Source organism: Cygnus atratus, chromosome 28, assembly GCF_013377495.2.
Source record: "Cygnus atratus isolate AKBS03 ecotype Queensland, Australia chromosome 28, CAtr_DNAZoo_HiC_assembly, whole genome shotgun sequence".
NCBI lineage: Eukaryota > Metazoa > Chordata > Aves > Anseriformes > Anatidae > Cygnus > Cygnus atratus.
The window spans coordinates 1,689,824-1,716,498 of NC_066389.1; the positions used below are offsets into that span (position 1 = coordinate 1,689,824).

At 52.8% G+C, this 26,675-nt stretch overlaps 3 protein-coding genes across 6 annotated transcripts in view; 2 read left to right on the forward strand and 1 right to left on the reverse strand.

The window, feature by feature from the left end:
• Window positions 1-1,326, reverse strand: part of SMG5 (SMG5 nonsense mediated mRNA decay factor) — a 30,346-nt gene extending 29,020 nt beyond the window's left edge. Inside the window, exon 1 of the mRNA XM_035571104.2 lies at window positions 1,133-1,326. Coding sequence (XP_035426997.1) covers window positions 1,133-1,209 — 77 coding nt within the window. The 5' untranslated portion in view covers window positions 1,210-1,326. The remainder of the gene's footprint in view (window positions 1-1,132) is intronic.
• A 2,381-nt stretch (window positions 1,327-3,707) lies between these two features.
• On the forward strand, window positions 3,708-5,544 carry LOC118260686 (HCLS1-associated protein X-1-like). Of its 3 annotated transcripts, XM_035571106.2 has the most exons (8): window positions 3,708-3,822; window positions 3,941-4,134; window positions 4,240-4,355; window positions 4,472-4,517; window positions 4,601-4,716; window positions 4,951-5,101; window positions 5,187-5,330; window positions 5,422-5,544. In XM_035571106.2, the coding sequence occupies exons 1-7, from the start codon at window positions 3,770-3,772 to the stop codon at window positions 5,303-5,305; spliced, it is 795 nt and encodes a 264-aa protein (XP_035426999.1). In that variant the 5' UTR covers window positions 3,708-3,769; the 3' UTR covers window positions 5,306-5,330; window positions 5,422-5,544. The 3 variants fall into 3 exon arrangements, with proteins under 3 accessions (XP_035426999.1, XP_035426998.1, XP_035427000.1); XM_035571105.2 differs by having other exon boundaries at window positions 3,941-4,355; XM_035571107.2 differs by lacking the exon at window positions 5,187-5,330.
• A 7,539-nt stretch (window positions 5,545-13,083) lies between these two features.
• HORMAD1 (HORMA domain containing 1) lies at window positions 13,084-25,825 on the forward strand. 2 transcript variants are annotated; one of them, XM_035571109.2, is made up of 14 exons: window positions 13,084-13,131; window positions 13,485-13,629; window positions 13,936-13,999; window positions 15,759-15,795; window positions 16,180-16,200; window positions 16,292-16,318; window positions 16,947-17,014; window positions 18,274-18,425; window positions 19,021-19,274; window positions 20,316-20,379; window positions 23,462-23,538; window positions 24,305-24,388; window positions 24,935-25,036; window positions 25,592-25,825. In XM_035571109.2, the coding sequence occupies exons 1-13, from the start codon at window positions 13,099-13,101 to the stop codon at window positions 25,004-25,006; spliced, it is 1,098 nt and encodes a 365-aa protein (XP_035427002.1). In that variant the 5' UTR covers window positions 13,084-13,098; the 3' UTR covers window positions 25,007-25,036; window positions 25,592-25,825. The 2 variants fall into 2 exon arrangements, with proteins under 2 accessions (XP_035427002.1, XP_035427001.1); XM_035571108.2 differs by having other exon boundaries at window positions 24,935-25,825.
• Window positions 25,826-26,675: the final 850 nt, after the last annotated feature.

A 26,675-nucleotide genomic window follows, 5' to 3' on the forward strand; every position in this document is an offset into this window, starting at 1 on the left:
TTCCCTGGATCCCCCTGCCTTTTCCCCCCCAACCTTGCCTGGATCCCCCCACAGCTCCTTCTCCCGCAGCTCCTTTTTCCTTTTGTTTCCACTCTTTTTCCTGAGATCCTCCCCCACCTCCTTCCCCAGACCTCCCCCCTCAAATTTCCTTCACCCCAATCTTCCCTAAACTCCACCGTCCCCTTCCCCCGTTCCCCCAAACCTTCCCTACATCCTGCCATCTCCTTCGCCCCCTTCCCTGAGCATCCCCCCAATATCCCCCAGACCCCCCACATCCTCCCGCCAGCCCCTAACCCTCCCGTAACTCCCCCACGTCCTCCTCTGCCCCCCCCAGACCTCCCCTGACCCCAAAATCTCCTTTCCCTTGCCCTTCCCACACCCCCAGCCCCTTCCCCCCGATCCTCCCCAGTTTCCTCGTACCCTCCCATCTCCTTTCTTTCCCCCTGGTCTCCCCGGTTTCCCCCTTTCCCCTCCCCTTCCCCTGATCCCCCCCCCTTGTCCCCGTGATCCCCCCAACCCTCCCCGCTCTCCTTGATCCCCCGATCCCCTTCATTTCTCCCAGTCCCCCCGATTTCATCCCGTCCCCATCATCCCCCCCCCGCTCCCTGGGATCCCCCCCGACACCCCTGATCCCCCTCGGTCCCCTCGATCCCCCCCAGCCCCCGTGATTCCTCCCAACCCTTCTCATCCCCGCGGGCCCTCCTGGTCCCCTTGATTCCGCCCGATCCTCCTGCTCGCCCACAGCCCCCTTGATCCCCCCCGATCCCTGGGATCCCCCCCGATCCCCCCCAGTCCCCTTCAACCCCCTCAGTCTCCTCGATCCCCCCCCCGGTCCCCCTTATCCCCCCTCACGCCCCTGGTCCCCGGGATCCCCCCGGTCCCCCCCGGTCCCCTTCAACCCTCTCGGTCTCCTCGATCCCCCCAAGGTCCCCCTGATCCCCGGGATCCACCCCGGTCCCCGGGATCCCCCGATCCCCCGATCTCCCCTCACCCCCCCGGTCCCCGGGATCCCCCCCAGTCCCTCTGATCCCCCCTCACTCCCCCGGTGCCGGGGATCCCCCCCGGTCCCTCTGATCCCCCCGATCTCCCCTCACCCCCCCGATCCCCTCCGGTTCCCCCCCCGGCTCCTCACCGGTACAGCCGCTTGGTGTGCAGCACCTTGGCCTCGGGCTCGCCGCTCTCGCTGCCGGCCCCGCCGCCCTGGCTCATGGCTCCCCGGCGGGGGCGAGGCCCGGCGCCGCCCGCCGCCCCCCGCCGCCCCCTCAGCGCCTCCCGCGCCGCCGCCGCCGCCGCCCCCGGCCCCGCTCGGCCGCCATGGCTGCGCCGCTGCCCCCTGCCCCGCGCCCGCTCTCGCGAGAACTCGGCGGAGGGCAAACATGGCGGCGGCCGGGCCGGCCTCACCCCGCGAGAGCCCGCCGCTCGCCGCGCCAGTACTTAGTGCTGGCAACGGGGCGGCCGCGCCGCTCCTTGGGGGCCGGCAACATGGCGGCCGTGCCAGTACTAAAGGCTGGCAACATGGCGGCCGGGCCGGCGTCATTCCAGCGGCCCGGGGTGGGGGGGTGGGGGAAACGGCGCTGGGAACCGGGGCCGGGGAGGCGCCGGCTGCCGGTTCCTTCGGCTGCTTTTCCCCGGGGGCCCCGGGGGGGCTTCCCCGCGGCCGCCTCACGCCGTGGGTCGGGCAGGAGCTGTGGGGCTGGGCCGCCTGCCTGCTGGCTTCCCCTGGACAGCCTCCGAGTGCCCCCCGGTGTCGCCTAGCACGCCCTAGAGGCCCCCCAGGGCGCTCTAGGGTGCACTCCGAGCTTCCTAACGCAGCGTGCAGGCAAAATAAGGAATAAATAATAATAATAAATAAATAACAAATAAATATAATAAATAAATAATAAATTCTCTTCCTGGAATAAATTCTCTTCCGCTGTCCTCCAGCGGAACCGCAAGGGCTCTCGAGTGCACTCTCACGCACGCTGCGAGCCTCCTGTGGTCATCCGCTGCGCTCTAGATCCTCTGCAGGTCTACCAGGGACAACAAGTGCCCTCTAGCTCGACTAGAAAGGCTTCCAGTGACCCCCAGTTTCCTCTAGGATGCCCTAGAAGCCTCCCAGGGCACCCTGCGGTGCTCTATGAGCCTCCTCTTGAACCCTAGAGGCAAAACAAGGATGCTTCCTGGAATCTGGAGGCCTCTGGAGGACACGCAGGGCTCTAGGGCACACACACGCAAACTGGAAGCCTCCTGTGGTCCTCCGCTGCACTCTAGATCCTCCGCAGGTCAACCAGGGCCACCCAGAGCCCTCTAGCTCTCCCTGAAAGCCTCCCAGTAACCCAAAAACTAACCCTAATTACGACCCTAGAAGTCACATACAGCATCAGTTTCTCCCATCCAAAAGTGCTCCCAATGGAAGCCTTTGGGTACACCTGAACTCCCTTGGGGAGCCTTTAGGCAACCCCACACACGACAGGACTCTGTGCCTTCTGTCTTTCCAAATAACCCTAAATGTAACCCTAACCGAAACACTGAGCCAAACCCTAAGTAGGACCCTAGACAACACGGATGGCGCCACTTTCTCCCATCAAAAAGTGCAAACAACGGAAGCCTTTGGGTACACCTGGACTCCCTTGGGAAGCCTTTAGCAACCCCACACACAACAGGACTCTGCACCTTCTCTCCTTCCAAACAACCCCTAGCCCGCAGCGCCTGGGGCCAGGCAGTGCCAGCATCACCCTGCAGAGCTGCCTGGGGCTGGGACCCCAGGCATGGCAGCGCCCGCACCCCAGTGCTAACCCTCTGCTTCTCCTCCTTGCCCCCCTTCCCTGCAGAGCGGCTCCGGGCAGCGCAGCCAAGGCAGCTCCGTCCCCCAGAAATCCCAGGCCAACAAGTCTGCCTACAACAGCTACAGCTGGGGCACCAACTGAGTAAAAACCTTTTTTGGTTTTTACTCCTTTCTCCCTCCTCCCCCTCCCCGCACCTCCTGCTGCCCCAGAACGTCTGGGATCCAAAGGAGTGGAAGCTGCAAGTCACCTACAGCAACCCCCCTTATTATTAGGAATAAGAACAGTAATTGATATGAACAGCATTGTAAGATGAATTAGTTGAAGTGGTTTTTTTGGACCGTGTTCTAAATTTAATGGATAAATGTGTCTTGTATATAAAAACAAAAACCCCACGCCGTCCTGTAGTTCCCTCATTTCCGTACCCCCGCCCCGCTGCTCTCTGTGACCATCCCCAGGAGTTGGGGAGGGCCCCCTGCCTCTGCCTCAGGGGCCACGCTGTGGTGTTACTGGGGTTACTGGTGTGTTACTGGGGCTGCTGGTGGTGGTGTTATTGGGGTTACTGGTGTGCTACTGGGGCTGCTGGTGGTGGTGTTATTGGGGTTACTGATGTTACTGGGGCCACTGGGGTTGCTGGAGTGGCCACTGTGTTACCGCTGTTACTGGCGTGATTGGGGCTGCTGGTGTTACTGGTGTGGTGTTATTGGGGCTACTGGTGTTACCGGGGCTGCTGGCGCTACAGGGATTGCTGGTGTTACTGGTGCTACTGGGACTGCTGGTGTTACTGGTGTGCTACTGGGGCTGCGCCCCCCGGCAGGCCCCAGGCCCCCTCCGCTCCCGTCCCCTCCCCAGAAGCGCCGGGGCCGGGCCGGGCCGTGGCGGGGGGGCTGCGGGAAGGCCCCGGGCCGTGTCTCGGCCCCGTTCCCGGTCCCGGTGCCGGTTCCGGGGGCGCTTTGCGGCGGTGCCGCTTCGCGGCTGCGGGAGGCGGCGCTTCGCGGCCGGGCCCGATGAGCTTTTACGACGCCTTCCGCGGCTTCTTCGGGCTCCCGGGGGGCCGCAGGTACCGGGACGGGGCCGGGGCCCCCCCGAACTCCCCCCCGGATGTCCCCTGCAACCCCCTCCGGGACCCCCGTTCCCCTTCCCGGTCTCAGCGCCCCCCCCCCCCCCCCCCCCCGCAGTTCCCGGGAGCCGCTGTTCGGCGGAGCGCCGCGGGACGAGGACGGGGCCGAGGACGCCGAGGGCCCCCCCCGGCCGCCGCCCCCCGATGGCTTCGGCTTCGGCCCCGGCGGCGCCCTGGAGGAGCTGCTCCGGGACGCGGGCGAGCTCCTGGACGTCTTCGGGGGGGCCTGGGCCGGGCCCCCCCCGGCCATAGGTGGGAACGGGACCGGGGCTGGGCTCGGGGGTGGGGGGGGGGGGCTCGGCGGAGCCCCCATGCCCGGCCTCACCCCCCCCCCCCCGCCCCGGTTGTGCCCCGCAGAGCCCCCCCTGCCCGACCCCGGCCCCGGGCGGCCGCTGCGCGACTCGATGCTGAAGCACCCGGACGGCCCCGAGGGCGCCCGAGACCCGGCCCGGCCCTGGAGCCCCCTCCCGGGGGTGCGTGGAGGGGGCCCTGCCCTGTCGGGGGGGGCCCTCGGGTGGCAGAGCCCCCCCCTCCCCCCTCCGGGCCCCGGCACCGGGCTCCGGTGACCGGTGCTGGCTTTGCCTTGCAGCTGGAGGACGCTCGCCCGGCCCCCCCGGAGCGCAGGGAGGACCGAGGTGGGTGCGGGGGGCGCCTTTGGCGGGGGGGAGGTCGGGGCCGGGCGCCCCTTCCCCGCGCTCACCGCGCGGCCGCCCCGCAGATCTGGACTCGCAGGTGTCCTCGGCGGGGCTGGGCACCATCCTGAGGCCCGACGAGCCCCAGCCCCGCTCCTACTTCAAGAGCGTCTCCGTCACCAAAGTGACGCTGCCTGACGGGGTGAGTGTGCTCTGCCCTGTGCCACGGCGTGGGTGCCCCGTGCCACCGTGTGGGTGCCCCGTGCCACAGTGTGGGTGCCCCATGACACCTTATGGGTGCCCGGTGCCATGGTGTGGGTGCCCTGTGCCACGGCGTGGGTGCCCTGTGCCACGGCGTGGGTGCCCCGTGACACCACGTGGGTGCCCCGTGACACTTTGTGGGTGCCCCGTGCCACCGTGCGGGTGCCCCGAGCAGGCGGTGGAGGAGCGCCGCACCGTGCAGGACAGCCACGGGCGCCGCGAGACGACCGTCACCCTCCGGAGGGGCGACCAGGCCTTCGTCACCACCACCAAGGAGGACGGGACGGGCAAGGACTACCGCGAGGAGGTGCTCAACATGGATGACCGTGAGTGGGGCGCCGAGGGGGGGGCGCGGGAGGGGTGAGGGGAGCGGGACGGCGCCCTGCGAGCGAGCCCCCCCCTGCCCTCCAGGGGAGCTGGCGCAGTTCGCAGGCACGTGGCCGCAGCAAGACGAGCTCCGCGCTCCCACCCTGAGCGACCCCTCGTCCGTGCTGGGCACCTTCTTCCGTCGCTGGTTCTCCGGCTGGTAGCCCTGCCTTCCCGCTGGCCGCCCCCGTACGTGAGAGGGGTGTGGGGGGGCCGGGGGGGCTGCCTGGCTCTGCCCGGGGCGGGCGCAGCCCCTTCTCCCCACCCGTTTTCCTTGCAGGTGGGTCAGGTCCTGCTGGGACGCAGCGGCTGTGCTGGGGGCTGCCCCCCCTTCTGGGGCACCGCCGCCTTTTGGGGGCGAGCGTGTATATGTGTACAGAGCAATAAAGTCTATTTATGCTAACGGTGGCATGCGAGGCTCCTTCGGGCACGGGGTGGGCCGGGACCCCCCCCCAGATTTGGAGGTGGGGGTCCCACTGCAGCTCCGGGGGCTGCCCTGCGGGCGCAGACACCCACGGGGCTCCTCTGCCCTGGCCCCGTGCCCGCGCTGCTCCCTGCCCGCCTCCCTCTCGTGCTTCATCGCCTCCCCCGGGCCCTTCTCGAGGGCCCTGGGAGCCCTTCCAAGGCCTTTTCATTAGCGCTGCCTGCGGCGGCGGTGGCTTTGGGAAGGGACCCGGCGGAGGAAAGCAGCGGCTCTCCACATGGGGAAAGCTCCCACACCGGGACGCAGGGCAGCGCGGACTTAACGTGGCCGCCGGGGGATCCTCGGGGGGCTCCGGCACCACAGGCAGGGACGGGTGGCAGCAGGGACGCGGCTGCTGCCCGCGGCCCCATGCGGGGCTCTGGTCCCTACGAGGTCCCTGGAGAGCCTTGCAAGGTGTCTGGCTGCTCTTAGAGCAAACTGCAGGGCCCTGGGTGGCCCCTAGGGTGCCTTGGAGCACACTAGAAAGCCCTGTGAGGCCGCAAGAGGCCAGCAGATTATAGGAAGTGTCCTCGGGAGGCCTCTAGGGTGCAAGAGGAGGCTCCTAGGACAACCTAGAGTGCTCTCAAGTGCCCCGGGAGGATTCTAGGGCACACCGGGAGACCTGTATCGGATGCTAGACTGCACCGGGAGTGTTGGGAGGCACGTACGGGGCACTGGAGAACAGCAGGGGGGACTGGGATGCCTGTAGGGGACTGCAGAGAGCACTGGAGAGTCCAGCAAGGTCTTCATGGTGTGCTAGGGTACGCTGCAGAGCCCTTCGAGGCCTCCAGAAGGTCCTAGGGAGCACTGCAGTGCCCCAGGATGCTTGAAGGCAGCACTGGGAGGCCTCTGCGGCATCCTAGAGGACACTGGAAGGGTTTCAGGGAGAGCTCGAGTGCACTGGGTGGTCCTTGTAGACACATGAGGACTCTAGAGTGGATTATAGATTCACGGGAGGGCTGTAGTGCTGCCTGGAAGGACTCCAGGGCACCCACGAGGTCACTGGAGCGTGTTCCAATGGCTCTAACTGGTTTTAGAACAAAATGTGGGCCCCTGGGAGGCCTCTGTGGTGTCCTGGAGTACACTGGGGAGCTCTGTGACGCCTCGAGAAGACAGCAGAGTGCAGGAAGCGTCCCTGGGAGGCCTCTAGGGCGCAAGAAGGGTGCCCTGCATTAGACCTTTGGTTTCAGGATCCTTATCAACACCGCGGGCTTGAGCAACGCAACCGGGCTGCGGGGAGATCTGCTAACCTCACAGGAAGGGCTGAAACCTGCAAGATAGTTATCAGAAGGATTTGTGGCACGGAAGAAGCAAAAAAAAAAAAAAAAGCCTGCAGGACCAACTCTCTTGGCATTCGCAGGTCTTGGACATGGTCGTCGGTGGCACCTTTAATGAAGAAAGGAGCGTAAGGGTGCAAGAGGCCACAGGCTAGGAGAACCCGGTGCTTACACGGTGTTGTTGGTGCCGCTGGCCAGCCCCACGTCTCTCGTCGCTGTCCTCGTCAGGTGGAGGTGCCCAGCTGCACAGGGAAAGTACGGGACCCACCTGGCTGCTGCTCTGCGCCGCAGGAAGCAGCTCCGGTGGTGCTGGGAGGCAGCGAGCGCCCACGTGGACGACATGCGCAGACAGCAAAGGGCGACCCGGCCACGGGATTCAGAGCCAAACGCGGCGGGGAGGAAGGGAGCCCCCTGCCTCAGCAGGGAAATGCCCACGGGGGCGGTGCCAAGGCACCCGCAAGGAGCTCGAGGGCAGGGAGGGAGTCAGAGAAAGCTGCTCGGCCCCAGCCTTGGACCCCGTGATAGCACGTGGCTGTACCTGAGCTTTTCAGCGCCCGGTCAGACGGCTGAACGTCGTCTTCCGAAGCCGTCTCAGACGCTGCCCATTTCACCTCCTGAACCTCCTGGGAAAGACAGAAACGGTCACAGGAAGCAAACGCAGCAGCAGCGGCTCAGTTGCTCCAGAGGAAAAAGAGGCCTGGGTCAGAAGCTCAAGGCAAGCATTGCCTGGAGGGATGCAAGAGGAGGAAGGGCTGAGGAACAGTGTCTGTGTCTGCAGCCACAGCGCAGACGCGGGCCAGGCCCCACACCCTTTTCTCCACCCTCTACGCTTGCCAGGTCAGCCGGGAGCGAGGCTCCGGCCGCCTGGGGTTCTGCTCATCCCGGCCTCCTTTCCCAAAGTGCGGGATCACCTTCGTCACGCTGCTGAGCTCTGCCCTCAGAGAAGCCACCTGCTCCAGCAGGAGCTGTATCCTCTTGGCTTGGACCTCCACGGAATCCAGGGAGTTCCTGCGGCCAACAGGAAAGCAGTAGATCTCATCAGAGGGCAGCCTGTCCCCTCCTGAGAGCTTCCGAGCCCAGCAAGGAGGCTGTGCTTGGCTCTCCTTTCTTTCTCTGCGTGAGTGCTCCCCTTCATCACCAGGTTTAGCGAAAGGCAAAGACCCAGAAGACATACGTGAGCCCCGGATGCTATGAAAATGAGTGCGAGTAGCCAGAGGTCAGCTGAGGCTACTGCACGAAACCAAGTCCCGCTCAGGAAACATCTCTTACCGCAGAGACTCCATTTCTGCCAGCAGCCTCTGGAAAGGAAAAGCTCTCTGTTAGAGAACCGAAGCTGCTGGGGCTCCCCACAGGCTTCCCCAAGAAGACACGGCAAAGCTGCCGCTTCCTCGGGTCACTCCACCGGGAACCAGAGCAGCCAGCGATTCACCCAGCTCCCATCAGCAGCACTCCTGTAGGAGCTGCCTGTCCCACAGCAGTCGCTCACCTGGGCCGCTTTCCTTGCCCCCGTTTTCCAGGCTAGCCGCGAGGTCCCGCAGCAAACTGCGCCAGCTGCTGCGGTGCACATCACCGAGAGATGGTTATTTTGCTGGGGCTGCGAACGGTCCCTGTGGTCACGTTGTCTCCTCCTGCTGCCATGTGGCAGCAGGTGAAAGGAGGACATGGGGAACGTGGCCGCTGCCAGACGTTTGCTCGTGAAAACTCACCGAGGGTCACTGAGACCACGATGAAGATTTTCAAGAACTCCTTCTTGTGCAGGGTCATCTTTTGCCTAAAAAGGAGGGAGTCTTGTTGTTGTTAACGTTCCAAGCCTTGGGCAAACCCCTCTGTGGGTGGATTTCCATTTGCAGTCTGAAAAGAAGCCGTTTTGGAAGCCTGCTGTGGAGAGAAAGCTGAGCGGGCAGCCCTCAAGAGAAACACTCCTTCTGTCCACACTGTCCAACGCCACAGGCAGATCTTCCCCAAAGGAAGGGCTCCAGGAGTACCTTCAGAAAGGGCGTGGGAATAACCCAGGGAAGTAAACACAACTACAGAATGGAAACGGCAGCGCCTGAGCTTTGGCCAGCAGTAGCCATGGTGTGCTGGCCAGGCAGTACCCGCTGCCCTCCCCTTGCCACCCTCTGGCCCGCAGCCATCCCATTTCTCCCCCGGTCCACAACAGAAACGTGTTGTACGTACGCAGCAAAGATGCAAGTCTTGAGGAGGGTCTGCAGCACGAGGGCCCTTGCCAGATGGCGAGCAGTGCTGACGACCGTCCCTGGGCAAGGAAATGAGCGCAAAGTCAGGTCTCTTGCCCTGGATCCCCACCAGAGGCGTGCCCCAGAGCAGGGCAGCCTGTGGTTCTTCTGCCACGGAGGAAATGTTGCTGGAGCGATTTCCCTGAGCACAGAGGAGCTCCGTGGGTTCACCCCAGAGGACTTCAGAGCAAGCAGCAGCGCCCAGCTTACCTGCAGCTTCCGTGGCCGTGCCATGCTGCCTTGCAGGCTCTTGGCTGGCAGAGCCAGGAACTAACTCCAAAGAGTGCCTCACCTCCTGCAGCCCAACCTGCACGTGGAGGCACCTGTGGGAGGAAAAAGACGGAGCCTGTCTGTCCGCAGGAGCCACAGCAGGCAGGAGCAGCCTCAACAGAGCCCCGTGCCAGAGGACAGAGCTTGGGAAGCCTCCCAGGGGCCTCCCAGCTGCAGCAAGAAAGGGCAGCGGAGCTGGGTGATTTTCAGGGTTCTCCACAGGTTCCCTGGGCAACCTGTTCCAGTGCCTCACCACCCTCTGAGTAAAGAAGTTCTTCCTTACATCTAATCTAAATCTACCCTCAATAGCCTCAGGCTGTTCAGGGAGCAGGGACAGTCCCCTACCATGGGCTCCTCCCACAGGACACTGGTGGGGTCCCCGTCCGCACGGCCACCCCGCTCAGCCAGGCACGGCCGTGCTACGGCAGGAGCGGCCCCAGCCTAGGGCTTGGCCTCCCCATGCAGCAAAACTTGGGGCTTGGCCCCCCTGTGGGGCAAAACTCGGGGTTTTGCCCCCCCCCCCCCCCGTGAGGCAAAACCTGGGGCTACTGCCTCCCAGTAAAGCCTCAGCGTCGCCCTCCATCAGCTGCCCAAGGCTGACCCCGCTCCACTGGCCGCCTCGGTCTGTGTCCGTGTGTCCCTGCGTCCACAGGTCCCCGTGCCCACGGTTCCACCCCGGCCCAGGGTGGGAACAACCCGACTCGTACCCGTGGCTCGGCCCCGCTGCCTCCCCTGCGGCCTTGCAGGCGGCCCCGCTCTGCAAGGGGCCTGGCGATGCCCCTGGGCGCCTCTTGCGGGGAGCCCTCCTCGCCATCTCTGGGGCTCTGCAGACCGCAGGCTCACCCAGGGGTGAGCACAGATGCCTCTGATGTCACAGAGATGCCCCTTGAGGTGGCAGCTGTGGCATCACACCGGGGTTTTTCTCCCTAGGTTCTTCAGAGGTTCTTCCTCTCTAAAACCTAGCCCAAACGCAAAGGCTTGCCGTGGTACCCGTGTCATTTTTACGTGCATGTTTCACATCTTGGTGAGAAGAGGCATTTTGTTTTATTGCACCGTTTTGCGGGCTAAACATATTTTGCAAGCATGAAATGGAACGGGGCACAGACAACAAAGCACTTGATGCTTCCTTCTTCTCCTGTCTAACAGGGTTTCTCTGGGCTTTTCATTTGTTTGATTTTTAAACTGTCATAGGTATACAGCCTCAGGTCCGTAAAACCACTTGCAAAGCTGCCTCTTCTGCTGGGAACAAAGCCACGGGGATGAAGCTTTGCTGCCTTACCAAGCCTGAAGCAAAGTTAATACTCTTAGAGGTGCCCCCAATCAACACTGAGCCAGAGCGATGACATCCAATTGATGTGATGAAACGGAAGAGATTGGAAAACTCTCAAGAGAAAGGAGATGGCTGGAGAAGATATTGTGTGGCTATAGAATCATAGCATCATAGGAAATAATAATCAGAACAGCAAAATGGGTTAAGTTTAAAGCTAACTGAACTTTCCTCCTGTTACACCTCAGTTCCTGTTTCTCTAGAAAGCTGACTCTCCAAAAAGTTACCAAGTGTCATATGAGAAAAGTAAGACGCAGGTGTCAGATCCGATTTACTGAGCAAAGGTCTTTGCATCTCAACATTTATCTGTAAGATCTGGAAATGCGTGTTTTCTAGACATAGATGAGAACAGAGGCAGTTTGCCCTAATTGTTCTTCCATCTCAGGTCATCCACAAAGGCTTTTCCTCCAAAACGAGTCCAAGGTCTCCTGCTCTCCTTGTCCCTGCTGTCTTCAGACTCGTACTGTCCAAGGAGTTTATGAGTGTCCAAGGGTCTTTCCTGACCCATGAAATCGGGATGTCCACTACCAGCTTGATCATAGCACTTGCAGCATCTTCTTTAGTCAAAATGATTCCCAAATTTGATTGAATAAAAAGACCCAGCCTCACAGCTGACCTTGGTGGGAACTTCCCTGGGTTTCCCATAGACAAGCACCGCTTCCCTCACTACATTTTTCACAGCAGCATCCTTCTCAAAAGATTTTTCAGGTCCAGGAGCAACTGACATTATGGCATTTATAACTGTAGCTGAAGGAAGAGGCCCACTTAGAGCCTCATCCCCTGCAGCACCGTGGAGACAGGCTGGGGTGCAGCAATTTGTTGTGGGCACTGACAGCGACCTGCATGGCTGAGGGGTCCCTAACCAAGGCCTGGCGATTGCCCAGTGCAGAACACAAGCAGTAGCGGAGCTGATGATGGCCTTTTGAAGGTAACACCGGCGGTATCCGGATCCTTTTCTAGGGATGCATTTCCATCTCCGTGACTTGAATTCTGTGGTTCCAAAAGAAGACATTGCAAGGTGGGTATGTGTGAGCACACGGCTTTTAAAATCCCAAGACATAAGCCTCCCCTGATGCGTATTTCTAACAATTGCCTCCATACCTACACAGAAAACACCCTCCCATTAATTATAAAACCAACAAGTGCTTTTAATTGTGTTTTTGGCCTTTCTGCGTACTGGTAGCAGCAGAGCACTGGTTGTGCAAGGCAATCCCAACAGCTGAGCGTGGATTAAAATTCTTCTTAAATACATATTTAGTTTGTACGCTGAAAACCCTGGAACTGGGGGCGGGTAGGGGGAAACTCGGAGCAAAACTGTGAGCTCTGAAAAAAGGGGACTGGGAGGGGACTGGGAGGGGACTGGGAGGGGACTGGGAGGGGACTGGGGCCCTCTGAGAGCTTTGCGCACGGCCCCTCTGCCGCCTGAGAGAAGAGGCGGGGCTGAGCACGGCCCGCGGAGCCGCGTGCAGAGCTCGTAGCCCCGCCCCGTTTTGCACACGGCCCTCGCGGGCTATAAAAGCGGAGGGGAGCGGGCGGGCCGCTCCCGTTGCGTTCTGAGGAGCGGTGGGGGGGGGGCGGATTGAGGGCGGGCGCTGTGGGCGAGTCTCTGCCAGGCCCTTTTGCTTCTTGTGGGCGGCCTTGTCAACCTGGTGGTGTATTTTCTGGAGGTGTATTTTCAACGTGGTGTGTTTTCTGGACTGCAAAGGGAAGGGATTGCTGTCCTTCGTCACAGGCGCGTCTCACTTCAAGAGACAGGGCTGTGGAAGGCTTGTTTGGGGTGTTCGTACCATATGCTTAAACCACTGAATGAGGTTGTCAAAAAGTGGTTGAACAGAAAAAAAAAAAAAAAAAAGGAGCTACGGAAGGTTCTGTTTCTGTGTGTTTTCATTTAAATGGTGAAGGAAAACAACCGAAGTCTGGGGGCGTTGGCCAAAAGCTGAATGGTTTGGCTTTGGCTGGTGTTAACATGCCGTAGCATCCCTTTCAAAGGGTCCTACATCATGCCGATAGGCCCAAAATATTTTAATTATATTGGGGTGGGAAGGTCTGTGTTGACACGCGGGGGTAGGTGGTGGTTGGGGTGGGTTTCGGTCATGCACGTGCATCTCTGCTCTTAGCTCATGCAGCTTTTCCCTTCGTCATTACAAGTGAAAATCCCGTGTCTAATGCTGCCAATCACTAGATAAGGCCTCCTGTACTGTTTCATTTAAATTACTGTTTGTTTATTGATGGAGGTAGATTGCCCAGGAACCACCTGTAGATTCAGCTACTGGATCGATAAAACCAAATAGCTGCAGCATGGGCTTAATGCACTCCTGAGCAGCGGTTGTGTGTGCATTAATGCAGGTGTTTTCTTAACAGCCAGAAGAGTAAAATCAGCAAAATGGCAACTGCTCAGAAGCAGAAGAACTGTGCGGTACGATTTTCTCGTGTTTCAGCACAGCGTGCTATTTGAATAAAGAAAAACGTAGTGAATATTAGCTGAAATAATGCACCCAGGTGCTTTGTAAGCTTTCTGCGTTTGAAAATTATGGACTAATTCAACATTTAACTATGCATAAAGGTGCTCGGTAGCAAAATAGCAAAATAAAAGTCTGAACTTTGCGGTCATACGCTTGGTAGAAATCAGCGATGTCCTAAAAACGTAGTAACACCAAGTGTTAAGAAAATGCTTAGTTTTATAAATACTTGTCAATTAAAAGAGTAGGTAGGCAGCGGAACAGGCTGCAGTCTAGACGTTTGATGTTGAAAGCTATTTTTCTCTTTCAGAGTGCGGTTGTATTCCCTAATAAAATAACCACTGAACAGCAATCCCTGACGCTCGTGAAGAGGCTCTTGGCAGTGGCAGTGTCCTGCATCACGTATCTGAGAGGGATCTTTCCTGAAAGTGCCTATGGGACAAGATACCTGGACGGTAACAGGCTGTTTGCAAGCTGCTTTGCGTGATACAGTGGCACAGGGTGGTTGTTAAGTTGCTGTTTTTAAAGACGCTCGGTTCGTTTAATTAAAGGCAGTAGCTATTTCTCACGACTGTAATGAAACTTTGCTAATATAATTACTGAGTTTTATTAAAGATAGGGCTGATGCTGATTCAGGAATTAGAATATTTAAAGCAATGTAAATGATAGTCTACTTTTAACATACAATTCTGGAGAATGAACTTCACTTTTCGTGTCATAATTTCGTCCTTAAAAATTTTTGTTGTTGTTGTTGTTTTGAGATCTGTGTGTCAAAATCCTGAGGGAAGACAAGAACTGTCCTGGCTCTACTCAGCTGGTGAAATGGTAAGTTAACTAGAACACTTACGTGGTGTGTGAGCTCAGAAAGATACCTTTCTAGCTTGCAACTATAAAGAAAACTTCGCTTTCTGCAAGTAAACAACTGCACAGGCAGTGTTTTTAGTAGCAGTTTTTTACTTCGAAAATAAAAATGCATGCGTTTTGGTAAAGCTGTAATTGATTTCTTTAGTTCCTCTTCTAGGAAGCTTACAACTCAGTGTTTAATAGAGCACCAGTCATTGTTTAGAGTGAGTGTGCTTTATGTTTGGTTTCCATGGGTACAGGAGAACGCTCAAGATGCAGATGGATGCAAAAAACCTAACGGGCGATTCCTCTGTAGCTGGCTAGGGGGTGCAGCGTTCCCCTGAAAACTGCACCTGTTGCTCTTCTGCATCTTGTGTTTAAAGGTCTGGCTCTAACTTTGTGTAAGAAAGTGGTACTGTGGGCCTTCCTATTCCAAACCAGAGTTGTCTCTGCCGGTGGTAGTCCTCTTGCACGTTCACACATTCAGTTGGGACTAGAGGTATTTATTGTTTTCCTTTCCGTTAACAACGGGGTTCATTCCTGGCTGCCCTCCCCGCTGTTTAGAAAGGTGTATATGAGGCAAAGGGCACCTGGGGTGTTTCTTGTCTGCCTGGGGAAATGGATTTCTTCACAGCCGTTGTGGAGAATGGGCTTAAGTACCTCGAACTTTTTCACTGCTGGGATGGCCTCTGATTACTGAGGTGTTGCCTGCAGTTGTTTCACTACTGGGCGCCTCCAGGTGTGGTTTTGATTTCCTTGGAGAAGTGTTTGGGCGACTCCCGAGGTCCTCTCGGTTCTGTAGGACAGAGGGAAGGATGCAGCAACTTCGCGCACAGGATTTAATCCCACAGCAGGCTGCATCGAACCCTTTAGGAAGCAAACTGGAGTCACTGTCCATGCACAGAACGTGTTGTGGTCAAGCTCAAGCTGCATCAGGACGTTGAGAGGACACATCCTTATTTTTAGGACCTCTCTAAAAGCCGCCTTTGTTGTTTTCACACTTAAACCAGAATGAGAGGTCGAGCATTTAGAAACAAAGCAGTTCAGCAGCTGGGGCTTTGCAGCAGCTGCCTTGAGGTGTTGGAGATGCTGAGCTGTGAGGTTGGAGGTGCGACTGGGTCACTCAGAGATGGGAACGGCCTCCTCCCTGTAACCCGTGGCCTGTTCTCAGCTTCTGTGGCAGAGGGGACTGGGCAGCACCCAGCAAGTCGCCCTGCCCTCGCACACCGAGCGTCAGCGTGCGAGGGCAGTGGCACAGCAGCCTGGGGATGCTGGCAAGGGCTTGTGCAAGCACTTCGTCGCTTACAGGTGAGCAGCGTTCTGTAACTCAGCATCGTGGACACGCCAAAAATAATGCCTGCTCGTTGACCGTATTCAAAAGAACCGCAGGAGAAATTACAATAAGTTTTGGTGTACTGTTTGCATGTTACATGAAAATAAAATTCCAGCAGCTAAATAATAACTCCTTTGTGCTTCAGAGATGCCCATGTTCAGCTGAAGTGTTCATAAACTGATTTGTGAATCCATACATAAAGTTTGACAAGAAGCGTACAATTGCATTGTTTTATTTCCTCATAGGTTATATTTTTACTTTGTAAGTGAAAATTTTTATTACTAATAAAAAAGGCAATGGAATAAGCATTATTTTTGCTACAGCAGTAGTAAGACTATACAAAGACTTTAATTTTGTGGGGATATTTTAATCAGGACTAGATGGACAATCTTATTTGATTTTTTGCAGGATGTTAGGATGCTATGATGCCTTGCAGAAGAAATATGTAAGTCTTCTAGTATCGTTTGGTTACTTTAAGTGTATGGGAATGTTCGTTTATATAATTCCACTACCTGCCACTGTAGTTATAGGACTCTCTGGTTACAGGGTAGCTCTGCTTTAGCATGCTATAATAGTTAGCTATGTCTCAGGATAGTGTTCTTTGTGTGTAGAAACACTTAGTCAGGGATACTTCGGGATATTCTTAAGCCAGTAAAGTGAATTCTTTCTTAAACAGATGAGCTAAGCATATGAAGAGCTTGATTTCTTCAAATAGGCCTACAGTGGTCATAATTGGTTTTGAGAGCTAAAGAAACAAAACAGCTTGGTAAGCAGAAATAGGCTGTAGAGTGTATCTAATTTTTTTTTGCTTTAATTATGTTTCCAACAGCTAAGAATGATCGTCCTAGCGGTAAGTACGTCAAAAGTAAGGCGCTACTCTACATGCTTAAATGTATGTACGGTTCTTAATCTGTTTCCTGTCTTTACTTTTAAAAATCCAGGTCTACACCCATCCGGAAGATCCTCAGGTAAATCTGCTGGGATAATTTCCTTGATGACTAATGATAGTATAGGCAGAGTGATGCATGCCTATATACGAGCAGTAGGACTGAATTTTCTCTCATTTAAAAAAAAGCTTAAAATGCTGAATGTAGACATCAGCAGAGCAAATAAGAATTGCTCTGCAATGCCTTTGAGCATCTTCTGTCAGGTTACTCTCAAGCCAGTGCAGAGTACAGTTGCAGAGTTCAGTGTCTGTAAAGAATCCATCGTCCTAACTCTGTGTAACAAACCTGTGGCTCTTCGTGGGGGAAAATCCATAACTAACCACTGTCCCCCTGTCTGTGGGGTGTGTGGAATAGTTTCATAGCGGTTGAAATTTGGATGGAATATTTAATTCTAAAAACTTCTGCTGAAGTTTCTTTTAAAATATTTCATTGTGGTGGTTCCGGGGCGGGGGACGGACTTTAGATTGTTGGTTTGATTTGATTCATATAGTGTGCATTAAAACTGTTAAAGTATTCCTATGGTGTATGTGAGGCTGGGAGCTAAGAGCTATCATCGTTTTGTTTAAATACAAAGTTAATAGGTGACTGAGTAGAAGCAGCAGCAGTAGCTGTTTGCTTGACAACTTCAATAATTGCTGTTTGTTTGCAGACAATTACTGAATGTTATCACTTCAAATTCAAGTACACCCACAATGGGCCACTCCTGAATTTCAGCAGGTACTGTCACCGGGACTGTTCTGCTCTGTAGCTTTAAAGTTCATTGCGTGCACCAACCCGAGTGTAAGAACTTCAGATTTTCTGGTTGGCTTTTGCTCTTTTAAATCTGGATCTTAAGACTAATTTTATCAATGTGTCCGTATTAGTTGGGCTATTTTTAAAATACAGTGAATTCTTTTAGCATATCATGAGGGTATTTGTTAAATGTGCAGTCAAAAGATGTTTCTTAGCTACAAGGAAGTAGCTTGTTCTAAACAAATATCGAAATGTGACAAGTTCTTTCCTTGCGTAACGTACTCCTTCCAGTTTTTCTCTGGCATAAAATGACTTTTTAAAATCAAAAAAAAAAAAAAAAAAGGTGGAGTGGGCTACAGTGCTGCAATCCTTTGGCCTGAGTTTGGTTACGTACCTCTGAAAGTCGCGGGGTGGCAGGAGGTGGGAGGCAGCCACTGCAGGCTGGCTTCGTGCACTAGGCTGATTTGAAAATAAGTCCCGCTTCCTTGCCACCCTGCGGGGAAAGAGAAGTGTCTGCGGAGTTGCGAGACACATCTGAGACCGTTTCGGGTGTGCCTCCAAAAGGCCGCTGTTGCCTTGTGAAATAACTGGCGGTTACTTGCCTTAGGCTGGCTGTTCGGGTCCTCTGACACCTCTCTAACCTGGGGTGGATTTCTGGGAAACGATGCAGGCTCTTGTAAAGATGTTAACAAGTTCCAGGGAACGCAGCTGGGAAGGTGGCTGTGAGGAGGAGGGAGCGGGGAGTGGCAGCAGAGCAAGACCTCTCCGTTTTTAGCGACAGTAAGGTAGAGTTCCACAAGCAGCTGCCCCAAACAAGAGTTGGATGTTGCAGAGCCGGATGCCAGGAGTCCCTCAGGCATCTTTCCTCATCAGTAACCTTCCCTGTCAAAGTCAGGAGTGTTACTTGCTGCCCCTGAAATACTGCAAGTGTGTGAGACCTAGCAGGGTTGGGGCTTTCAAACGTACCAACTTCTCTTTCAGATCTGTGTGGTTTTTAAGCATTGTGTAACATAAAATATAGCTGTTGGTCACAACTGCTGCACCCCAACGCTTCCCTGACGTTCCTGGCTCAGAATTTGATCTTACAAGGGACAGAGAGCACGCAGCTCACCTAGGTTGGTGGTAGGAACTGCAGTCCTTGTGATCTCAGCGATGGGGTGTCTACTTCTCCAACGTGTCTGTGTACTATAATACTGAAACCATTGGGTCTGTATAAAAAAGCTGAACGCTTTGTCCATTTCTAGCAAGACTAAAGGGAGTGATTCCCCAATCACCTGTGCAGACACCAAGAAAGCGAGCATCCTCCTCATTCGCAAGATTTATGTTCTGATGCAAAACCTAGGTCCGTTACCAAACGATGTCTGCCTGACCATGAAGCTGTTTTATTACGACGAAGGTAGTATTTTCCTGTTACCTTAATTTATCAACTGTGCTTAGACGTTTGAAAACAATTCAAAGAAATATTTTCATGTATAATCTTTGTGGTGGCTGGGACTTGTTAAATTTTCCCGTGCTTAATTATTTCTTGTGACAGTTTCTAAAATCCAAGGGGCACAGATCTGATCTCTCTGTAGGAGAACAGTCTTACAACTGACTTCATTGGAGCAAGGATTTCAGTGGGGTTTTAAAACAAATGGAGTTCACCTCGGTATATTAGGATGTGATATGTTTGCCAGATTAGTTCTATTTTAACTGTTTAAATGGTTGACACTAGCTTCTGCTTTCAGTGCCTATTACTGCTATGAAGTGAAAAATCGGAGTTTCTAGTTCATCTCCTTTCATATATATAACTGTTTCAAATAGTTTTGTGTAGGGGAAGAAGAACTTCATGGAGTTGAAATGGAGTATTGATTATTCCCTCCCCCAAGACAATTTTCTTGAATAGCTCTTTGTATTTAAAGAAGAAAAGTCTTTTAGCTGCGCAAGCTGAGATTAATTTGACAAGAGCACGTTTAATTACAATGCAACACCTCGTGTGTTCTTCCCTGCAGTTACACCACCTGATTACCAGCCTCCTGGTTTTAAGGAGGGTGAATGTGAGGGGATGATATTTGAGGGAGAGCCAATGCACCTTAACGTGGGTGAAGTGCCGACGCCTTTTCACATGCTGAAAGTTAAAGTGACAACTGACAAACAGAGGATGGAAAACGCCGAGGAGAGCATGCTGAAGCAAGGAGATACTGATCTGCCCCTCCAGGTGCTCAGAGTGGACAGAGAGGTTCCAGAAGAAAGCCAGCACGTGGATGTAAGAGCTCACGTGCTTTGTGCAGCTTCTTGAAATGTGTTGTGGTTTATGTTCTAGAAAGGGGCTGTTAATCCTACTGCGCCTGTGACGGTAATATTAATAAGGGATGTGGTATTTCCAGATACACTGAAGTGTCACAGCAGGTAGTCAGCACACTTCTAAGTGTACTTCTCCAGTTGGCAGTCTGTCATTAAAGCAGTGTGGAACAAGTGCGTCAGCGCAATGCCTGAGCTGCTGGGAGCCCTCCGAGGCAGGAGAGGAGCAGCAAGGGAGGAAGCAGCGGTGTGCTGCGGGTACACTTGGCTGCTTGCTCAGCTCCAGCCACCCCAAAACCTCCCTGGCGCTGTCCCGTGCCCATCCCAAGCGATCCACTGCGGCCAGGCAGTGCTGACCGGGGCTGAATTTGCTCTTGGACCACGGGGTAAACCCAGCTGGGGATGCTGTGGCTCAGTTTGGATCTGGATTGGGATTTCTCTCGGGAAAAGCACAGAGCCGAATCTGAACGTGCCGACGGGCTCACGCGTCCTGCTGGTGCTGGAGCCTCTGAGATGGTGCTGAGCGTTGGACCTGGATGCTCTGGGGCTGGCCAAGGCAGGCGGCAGGGAACACTTAGGGGCTGTTGGGTGCAGAAATCCTCTGCTGATCCATACTGGCCATAGGTGAGAACGGAGCTTCAGGGCTTCTGGCTCGTCCTCCTTACCAGTGCCTCCCCAGCAGCAGTTTGGCAGCCCCCTGCCTCTCTGCACGGCTCCATCGCTGCTTCGCCAGCAACACAAAGGCAGCAGCTGGTGCACCGATGGTTTTCTCCTAGCATCTGTTAAGGTTTTAATATCCTGGACAGGTTTTTCAGTAATTGAATTAAATGTATGCTTGCGTTGATAACTAACGCTGAGCTAGTCTGTATGTCCCATATCATCTTTGATTATTTTAAAGCAGTTTGTTTCACCAAGAATCCATCTAATAGGATCTGTTCCTAAGCTTTTGTGAGTAGAAACTTTTCTTTATGCCTGCTGTAAGTAACGGACCTTTTCCTTAATCTAGGAAGACCCCGTGTTAGATAATAAAGTGGAAGATAATAATCACGTAAATACTCTGGAAGCTCAAGGTAAAATTTATATCTATTTTTCAAGTCTCTTCAGTTTGTGCCTCTTTCCTGATGCTACTCAAAGAAATACTCAGTTTTCTGATGTAGGCTGCTGTATTCAGATTTGCAGTGTTTTCCTCCTGCACGTTGCTATGCCTTTGTTTTATTGTGGATTTGTTCTGTGAAGCACTTTGTTAGGAAACAGCCATTTCTGTTTTTCTGCTCTGAAATCATGATCTTCTCTTTTATCAGATAAGCTAAACCAAACGTGTTATGTATTTAGAAGAAATCTGTTGCCGCTTGATTTTTTATTACTTTGTTTTTGCTAATGTATTTAATGTTAAGATAACGCTTGCTGGAGTAGTCCCAGGTGCTCTTGAGCCTGTTATTACAGACTTTAGAGTCCAAATTTGGCAAAATACCACTTCTAGCCACCTTTCTCATTATGCTCTGACCATGGTAGGACAGTAGTGTGATTCTGCAGTCCATACCTGCTTCAGTTTGTGTGATCGTGAATGAATGAAGACCATCAGGGCTCATGTGCACAGGACGGTTTAATTTGTGGTGGGCTGAATTATATCCATGTGAAATTACCTCTGCATACAATGCACGTTCTTCTCACAGTGGTTCATCGCTGTGGTTTGCTATTCCTGGTACAGTCAGGAACTTATCTAAGTTTTATGGTTCATTGTGTGATCGTGTCTGTGCCATTGGCTACTTCAGTGGCTTTTCTGGCTGCTTACAGTGGCCCTTTTCTCACACTGGCTACACGAAGTGCTTCGCTAATCGCAAGTTATTGCTAATTTTTTTTTAAAACTGGTTTAGTTTTAGTGGGTACAAGTTCTGGCAAAGCTGAGTTTTCTCCAGTAAAATCCTAACGTTTCTCTGTCAATGTAAAACTACGCACGCAATGTGAGCAGCAGCAAAAAGCAAAGTCCAAGGTGAAGCCTACCAGGCAGTACTTCTCAAGAAGGTACCAAAGACATTAACGTGTTTTATTGAAGTTTTGTGCAACTTCCATAAGCAGTTCAACTGAGAATTCTGCAGGAAATACGAGTGAAGTCTTACTCTGATAATCTAACACCACAAGATGAAGCTTCCTTCTCCCTTTTCATCAATCAACAGTTACATCCTTCCTGATAATGCAGCACGTTGGGAAGTACCTACTGATCCTGTCTGCTGAAGAACAGCACTGGTGGTGTTGAATTTCTTAGCCTTTATAAATAGTCTGTGCCGCTTGCTTGCGTGAGTCATATAAACGTCCTCAGCTGTAAGCTCCGAACGCAGAAGTGCCAATAAAACAACACCCCGGCTGCATCAGCCTGACCACAGCCGCTACCAGGCATGCTCCCTGGAAGCACTCGGGCTTTCTTACTCAGCGTCCCTCATGCCAACCCAGACTGTCTCTGGCTCAAAACATGGTACAGCGAACGCTGTCCTTGGGCATCTCCCAGCAGAAGCTTCCCTCTTAAGACTTCAGAGAAACGAGGAGGAAAAGTAGCAAACGATTTCCCTTTGGATTCCCTTAGATAGCAAAGTCTGAGCCCCTAGGCTCACCTAGGGTGAACCACTGCTTGCAGATCTCCTCATCTCTGAAGCTACCAGGAGGCACCCAGGCCATACTGACGCCCACTTGCTGTACATCAACTATTTCAAACACAGCAAGGAAGGATGAAAGAGGAACGAAGTGCCCTTTTGGAGAGAAGATTAAGCAGAGATAATGTAGACAAGTACGCTCCGGAATGTTGATACTCTCACGTAAAACAGGATAGCCAAAAGAACAGGCTGCTCAAGACAAGTTTTTTTTTTTTTTTTTTAAAAAAAGCACTTTACAACCAAAATTGGGGGTGACGGAAGCCTTTGGATCAGAAGCCATGATAAAATGTTTTCCTGTTGTAGATGCGAGGGCTGCTGTGGAGATAAATGCATGGTGCTCATAGAAGAAATACCCATTATTGCTGCTGCTTGCCCTGTTTGTTCTCCTTATGTATTTCCCTTAAGTTATATCTGCTTTGAAGTGTTAACTCTGGTTCTGCAGACTGCAATAACACCTTTTTTTTCCATTAAAAACTGCCAGACATTCCTCCCCACGTAACTAAAACCAGCAGCCATGTTAGTTCTAAGGCTTTTGGCCCTCCAAACCCCGTCACAGAAAGCAACTTGTTGGGGCTGTTGTGGTGTCTGAGCGCTTGCAGAGGCAGTTGGACAAAGCAAATTGAGCCTAGATTTTTTTTTTAATGTGTTGGGGTATCAAAGTCCAACACTGCACAGGCTCTGTATTTAAATAGTGGCATTACAGTTGTTTTTCAGAAATGTGCAACTTCTCCAAAACAGCTTAATATTCCCATGCTGTTGAAAAATAATCACGGAAGTGCGTGGGAAAGAGCACATGTAAACCACTTTTTCTCTTGATGTAAGTAGGCTGCAGAATTGCAGTACCCACTGAAAGCTATCCAGCTTTTATGTGCTTTTAGAAATTCACAAGAATTCAAAAAAAAAAAAAAAAAACCAACCGTAAAAGTATGATGAATAGCTTGTCTTACAGGGTTGGTATAATGCTTTTTTATGGGACCTGCGAGACTATCAGAAAAATGCGGTTGTCATCCAGAAATACTTCAGTTAGTCATTTCCCTGTCTGAAGAACCTGTTTGTCACCTCTAACCAGTTTGTGCTTATACGTGGATCTTAGGAAAAACCACAGTGCATTAGAAGCAACAAAAAAGAAACCTCTCCAGCTCTCAGAGCTCATTCTTTCCTCCTCCTGCCTGGTCTTTGTGACCTGGAGCTGCGGGCAGAGGTCCTCAGCTGCACGTGGCTGGGTTACAAAGCACCAGCCACCTGCTGACAGTGGTTTGGAACGGGCAGAAGCGTGCCAGAAGTACAAAACCGACCCGTGAGGCTTTATCCTCACAAGCAAGTTGTGATGTAGATGAGCATTGAGCAGTACGTTGAGAATTTGGGGATCGCGCCCATCCTTCCAAAGAGCACGTGTGAGTCTGTATCACATAAAAGCGCGCGTTTTCGTCGCGTCAAAGTGTTGCAGTGGTAAGAGGCTGTTAGTGCATTGTCGACTGTGTGCTTTGTTATTTAACAACTTTTATAGACCCGAGTTTCCCTCGTGGAGGGGGTGAAGTTACGAAGGCTGGAGAGAACAGGAGTCTGTACGTTTCTAATCGCCAGGTATGGAAACCACACTCTGCCATCCTCACCTTTTACTCGAGCTTTTGTGAAGCTTCTTTCAACTCCATATTTTGAGTTAACTCAAGTGATTAATCAGTAATCTGCTGAAGGGTTATTTATAACAGTATTTTCAGCAATAGAGCACGTTAAGATTTTAATTTCCAGTGTCTTACAAAAACGGTTAATATTCTACAGCAATCAGAATGAATAACCAAAGGCTGGTGCTCTGATCAGTTTTCAAACTAAACAGCTGGTCTGACTGATGCTACAAGAAATGGAAAAGCAATTTCCCATGTTTATAAATTGCCGTAACTAAGCACTCTGCCTAACAGAAATTTCTAATTCCAGCAGATAAAAACTTGGTTTTTAAGATGTTGATTAAAACTTAAGATACAGCCTTATTCCTCGGGCTTAAAACTCAGAGTATATTCCCTGGGGAAAAAAAAAAAAAAGGCGAAATATTATAATTTAAATGTGGGGGACTACTTCAAATGCAGGTCCCTAAGATTTCTTAAAGCAGGGTAGTCCCAGGTAACTGAGTTGTAAAAAAAACTGAGTTGTGTAAAAAAACTGATGCTTTGATCTGCCAGGGCTGTTTAACACCCCTGCCTCTAAGTGGTGCTGTTGATTTCATTGCAAATACTCCTGAATTTAAGTTTCAGGTAAAGTGCTGTGGTGAGCAGAGCCAAATCTCTCTGCACACTGAACCCTCTGATGTGTATTTTTTTACTGCTGTCACAAGCAAACATTTATTTTCTCATTTTAGGTTGATCATTTGGCAAGTAAGACATCTGAACTTAATATGTCAGAGAGCAGGACAAGAAGCGGGAAGATATTTCAAACCTACACTGTTAGTATCAGGTTTTCTTCTATTTCTGTTCTTCTCTAAGACTTTTTCTATTGCAAGCAGTGAATAAAACTCCAACCTTTGTTACAATTCATGCTGAAAAAACTGAAACAATGCTAGAATTTAGACGCGGCAGTTGCTTTAAACCAGCAGAGGTGCTGCAGAGCTAGAGGCTGAATTCTCACCTTGTCATAGGTGTGCAAGTGAGAAATGCCCAGATGGAGGTCGGAAGGTGGCACGGTGCTCCAGGAACTGGGCTTGGGGCGCGTTGCCTGAAGCTGGAGCACGCGGGGGCACTGCCCTTGTAGTGTAAATAAATCCCCTGCTCTTTCCTCAGCCGCCGGCGGGGTTGTGCTGGAAAAACTTCGGTGCCCAGATGTTGCTTCGGGTGTTAAAACCTCTGAGTGTGCAGTGGGGAGCAGCACGAGTGCTCAGCACCTCGCGCAGCCGGGTTCGGGGTGGATTTTCCCCTCGTTAGACGTGGTGGCAGCGAGGAGCAGCCCACGCAGCACCATGACCTGTAATGCTGTGCATGGTTTCTCCCTGCAGACTGAACCCTCGTCCAGTCAAGACGTGCTGCCAAAAAGGAGAAAAATCAGTGAGCCGAAGGAGCAGTTTTAGACACCCCTCTCCCGGCTGTTGTCTTCCAGGGTGCTTCTCCACACCACTTCCATTTGGTTGTTTAATGCGATTGTTAACATTTAAATGTTCTTTCAGGGACCTTGTTCTATTTGCAGTCAAAATGTTGTGGATTCTAAGGAAAAATCTGCCAAGAAGCCCTGTGGAATAAATCAAAGTTCCTTTCTATAGGAGGTTGTATCCCCATCAGGAAAGATAGAGGCTGGCTACTGATGTAACTCTGGAATAAAAATTAAAAAAAAACTGTAACAAAGGTGATTTGGGGGATTTGGCTCCCTGCTAACAACGTGCTTAAATCCTGATGGCGCTTGTGTACGTTCGTTAACTGCAAGGAGAGATTTCACTGGTAACATTTTCTGGGCTGTATTTCAAAGCTGAGGAACCCCTTGGTCAGAACCTGCCCTCTGGGGCCCAAAATCCTCGAGTCTCGGGGTTAATTTCTGGAGCAGGTTTCTTAATTTCTGGAGCAGGTTTAGGAAAGCTGTTAAGCTGTGTTACAATTCTTGTTTTTACTACAAAGCAAGCAGAACTAGAACAGTTACGGATGTTTGATTCATTTTTTTCCAGACCAAAGGCACCAGACAAACAATAAGCAAGCATTCTTCATACCTTTAACCACATACTTCATGCCAGAATACCAGGATTTGTGTACAGATGTACGTACGTATTTACAAATGGTATGAACCTCTGTCAGGCATCTGTTCTCATGGTGTGAGATGATTTGAAAGAGAAGCCTGCATGTATCAAAAATGATTAATTGCAGGAATTGGAAAAGGTGCTGAATTGTTCTGCCAAAATTAATTGGTATTTTTGCATGTAGTGTAAAAGAATTGGAGTGAAGCTGTTGCACAGCTCCTGTGTTCGGATGTGGATAGCTGAACATTTCTTGATATATTTGAATTTAAATTGACATCTTTTTATCATATTTGTCCATTAAAACAGCATTCAATTTGTGGCTGCGTGTTTCTTTCACGTTCTGGTTGGAGTGCACTTCGTGGTCTTAAGAAAACGTTGGGGGGGAAAGAGCAAATGGGGCGAAACCCCGCAGATGTGGAACTTTCCTTGGTCGGGCAGCGGGGGCACGGGTACGGTGCAGCCCCACAGGGGATCTCCAGCTCCGGTCGTGGTGCTGAGAGCCCCCGGTGCTGCCCCATGCCCTACGTGTGACCCGTGCAGCGAGGTGTGGGGCAAGGTGTGGGTCGCAGCCACGCACTTCTTTCTCTTCACCACGCTGAACCGGGCGAGCAGGATTTAATTAGCACAAGCTGCCAGTGCGTAGCCTCAGGTTTCGTCAGCTTTGCGGTTTGATTTAACAGGATTTCCTTTGCAACTCTTGACCGCAGAGTCGGGGAAAGGGTTGGGTTGGCAGAGACCTCAAAACCCACCTCGTTCCTCTCCCCAGCCCCATCCAGCCTGGCCTTGGGCACCCCCAGCTCCTCCGGGCAGCCTGCGCCAGGGCCTTGCCGCCCTCCTGGGGCAGGATTTCTTCCTGATACCTGACCCAAACCTCCCCTCTTCTGCCTCAATCCGTTACCCTGCTCCCCGCGCTGCACCCCCTGACAAAGAGTCTCCCCCCAGCTTTCCTGTAGCCCCCTTTCGGCTCTGGCAGCGTTGATTCCTGTGTCTGCGCTCACCGCAGTGCCCGTGCACA

What these genes read in the sequence shown, in the direction of transcription:
- LOC118260686 (XM_035571105.2), top strand. Translation starts at nt 3,770, where the DNA reads ATGAGCTTTTACGACGCCTTCCGCGGCTTCTTCGGGCTCCCGGGGGGC. An exon ending in GGAGCGCAGGGAGGACCGAG is followed by an intron (nt 4,518 to 4,600) that starts GTGGGTGCGGGG and finishes GCCGCCCCGCAG; the next exon opens with ATCTGGACTCGCAGGTGTCC. An exon ending in AAGTGACGCTGCCTGACGGG is followed by an intron (nt 4,717 to 4,950) that starts GTGAGTGTGCTC and finishes TGCCCCGAGCAG; the next exon opens with GCGGTGGAGGAGCGCCGCAC.
- HORMAD1 (XM_035571108.2), top strand. Translation starts at nt 13,099, where the DNA reads ATGGCAACTGCTCAGAAGCAGAAGAACTGTGCG. An exon ending in ATGCCTTGCAGAAGAAATAT is followed by an intron (nt 15,796 to 16,179) that starts GTAAGTCTTCTA and finishes TGTTTCCAACAG; the next exon opens with CTAAGAATGATCGTCCTAGC. An exon ending in TGTACGTTTCTAATCGCCAG is followed by an intron (nt 23,539 to 24,304) that starts GTATGGAAACCA and finishes TTCTCATTTTAG; the next exon opens with GTTGATCATTTGGCAAGTAA.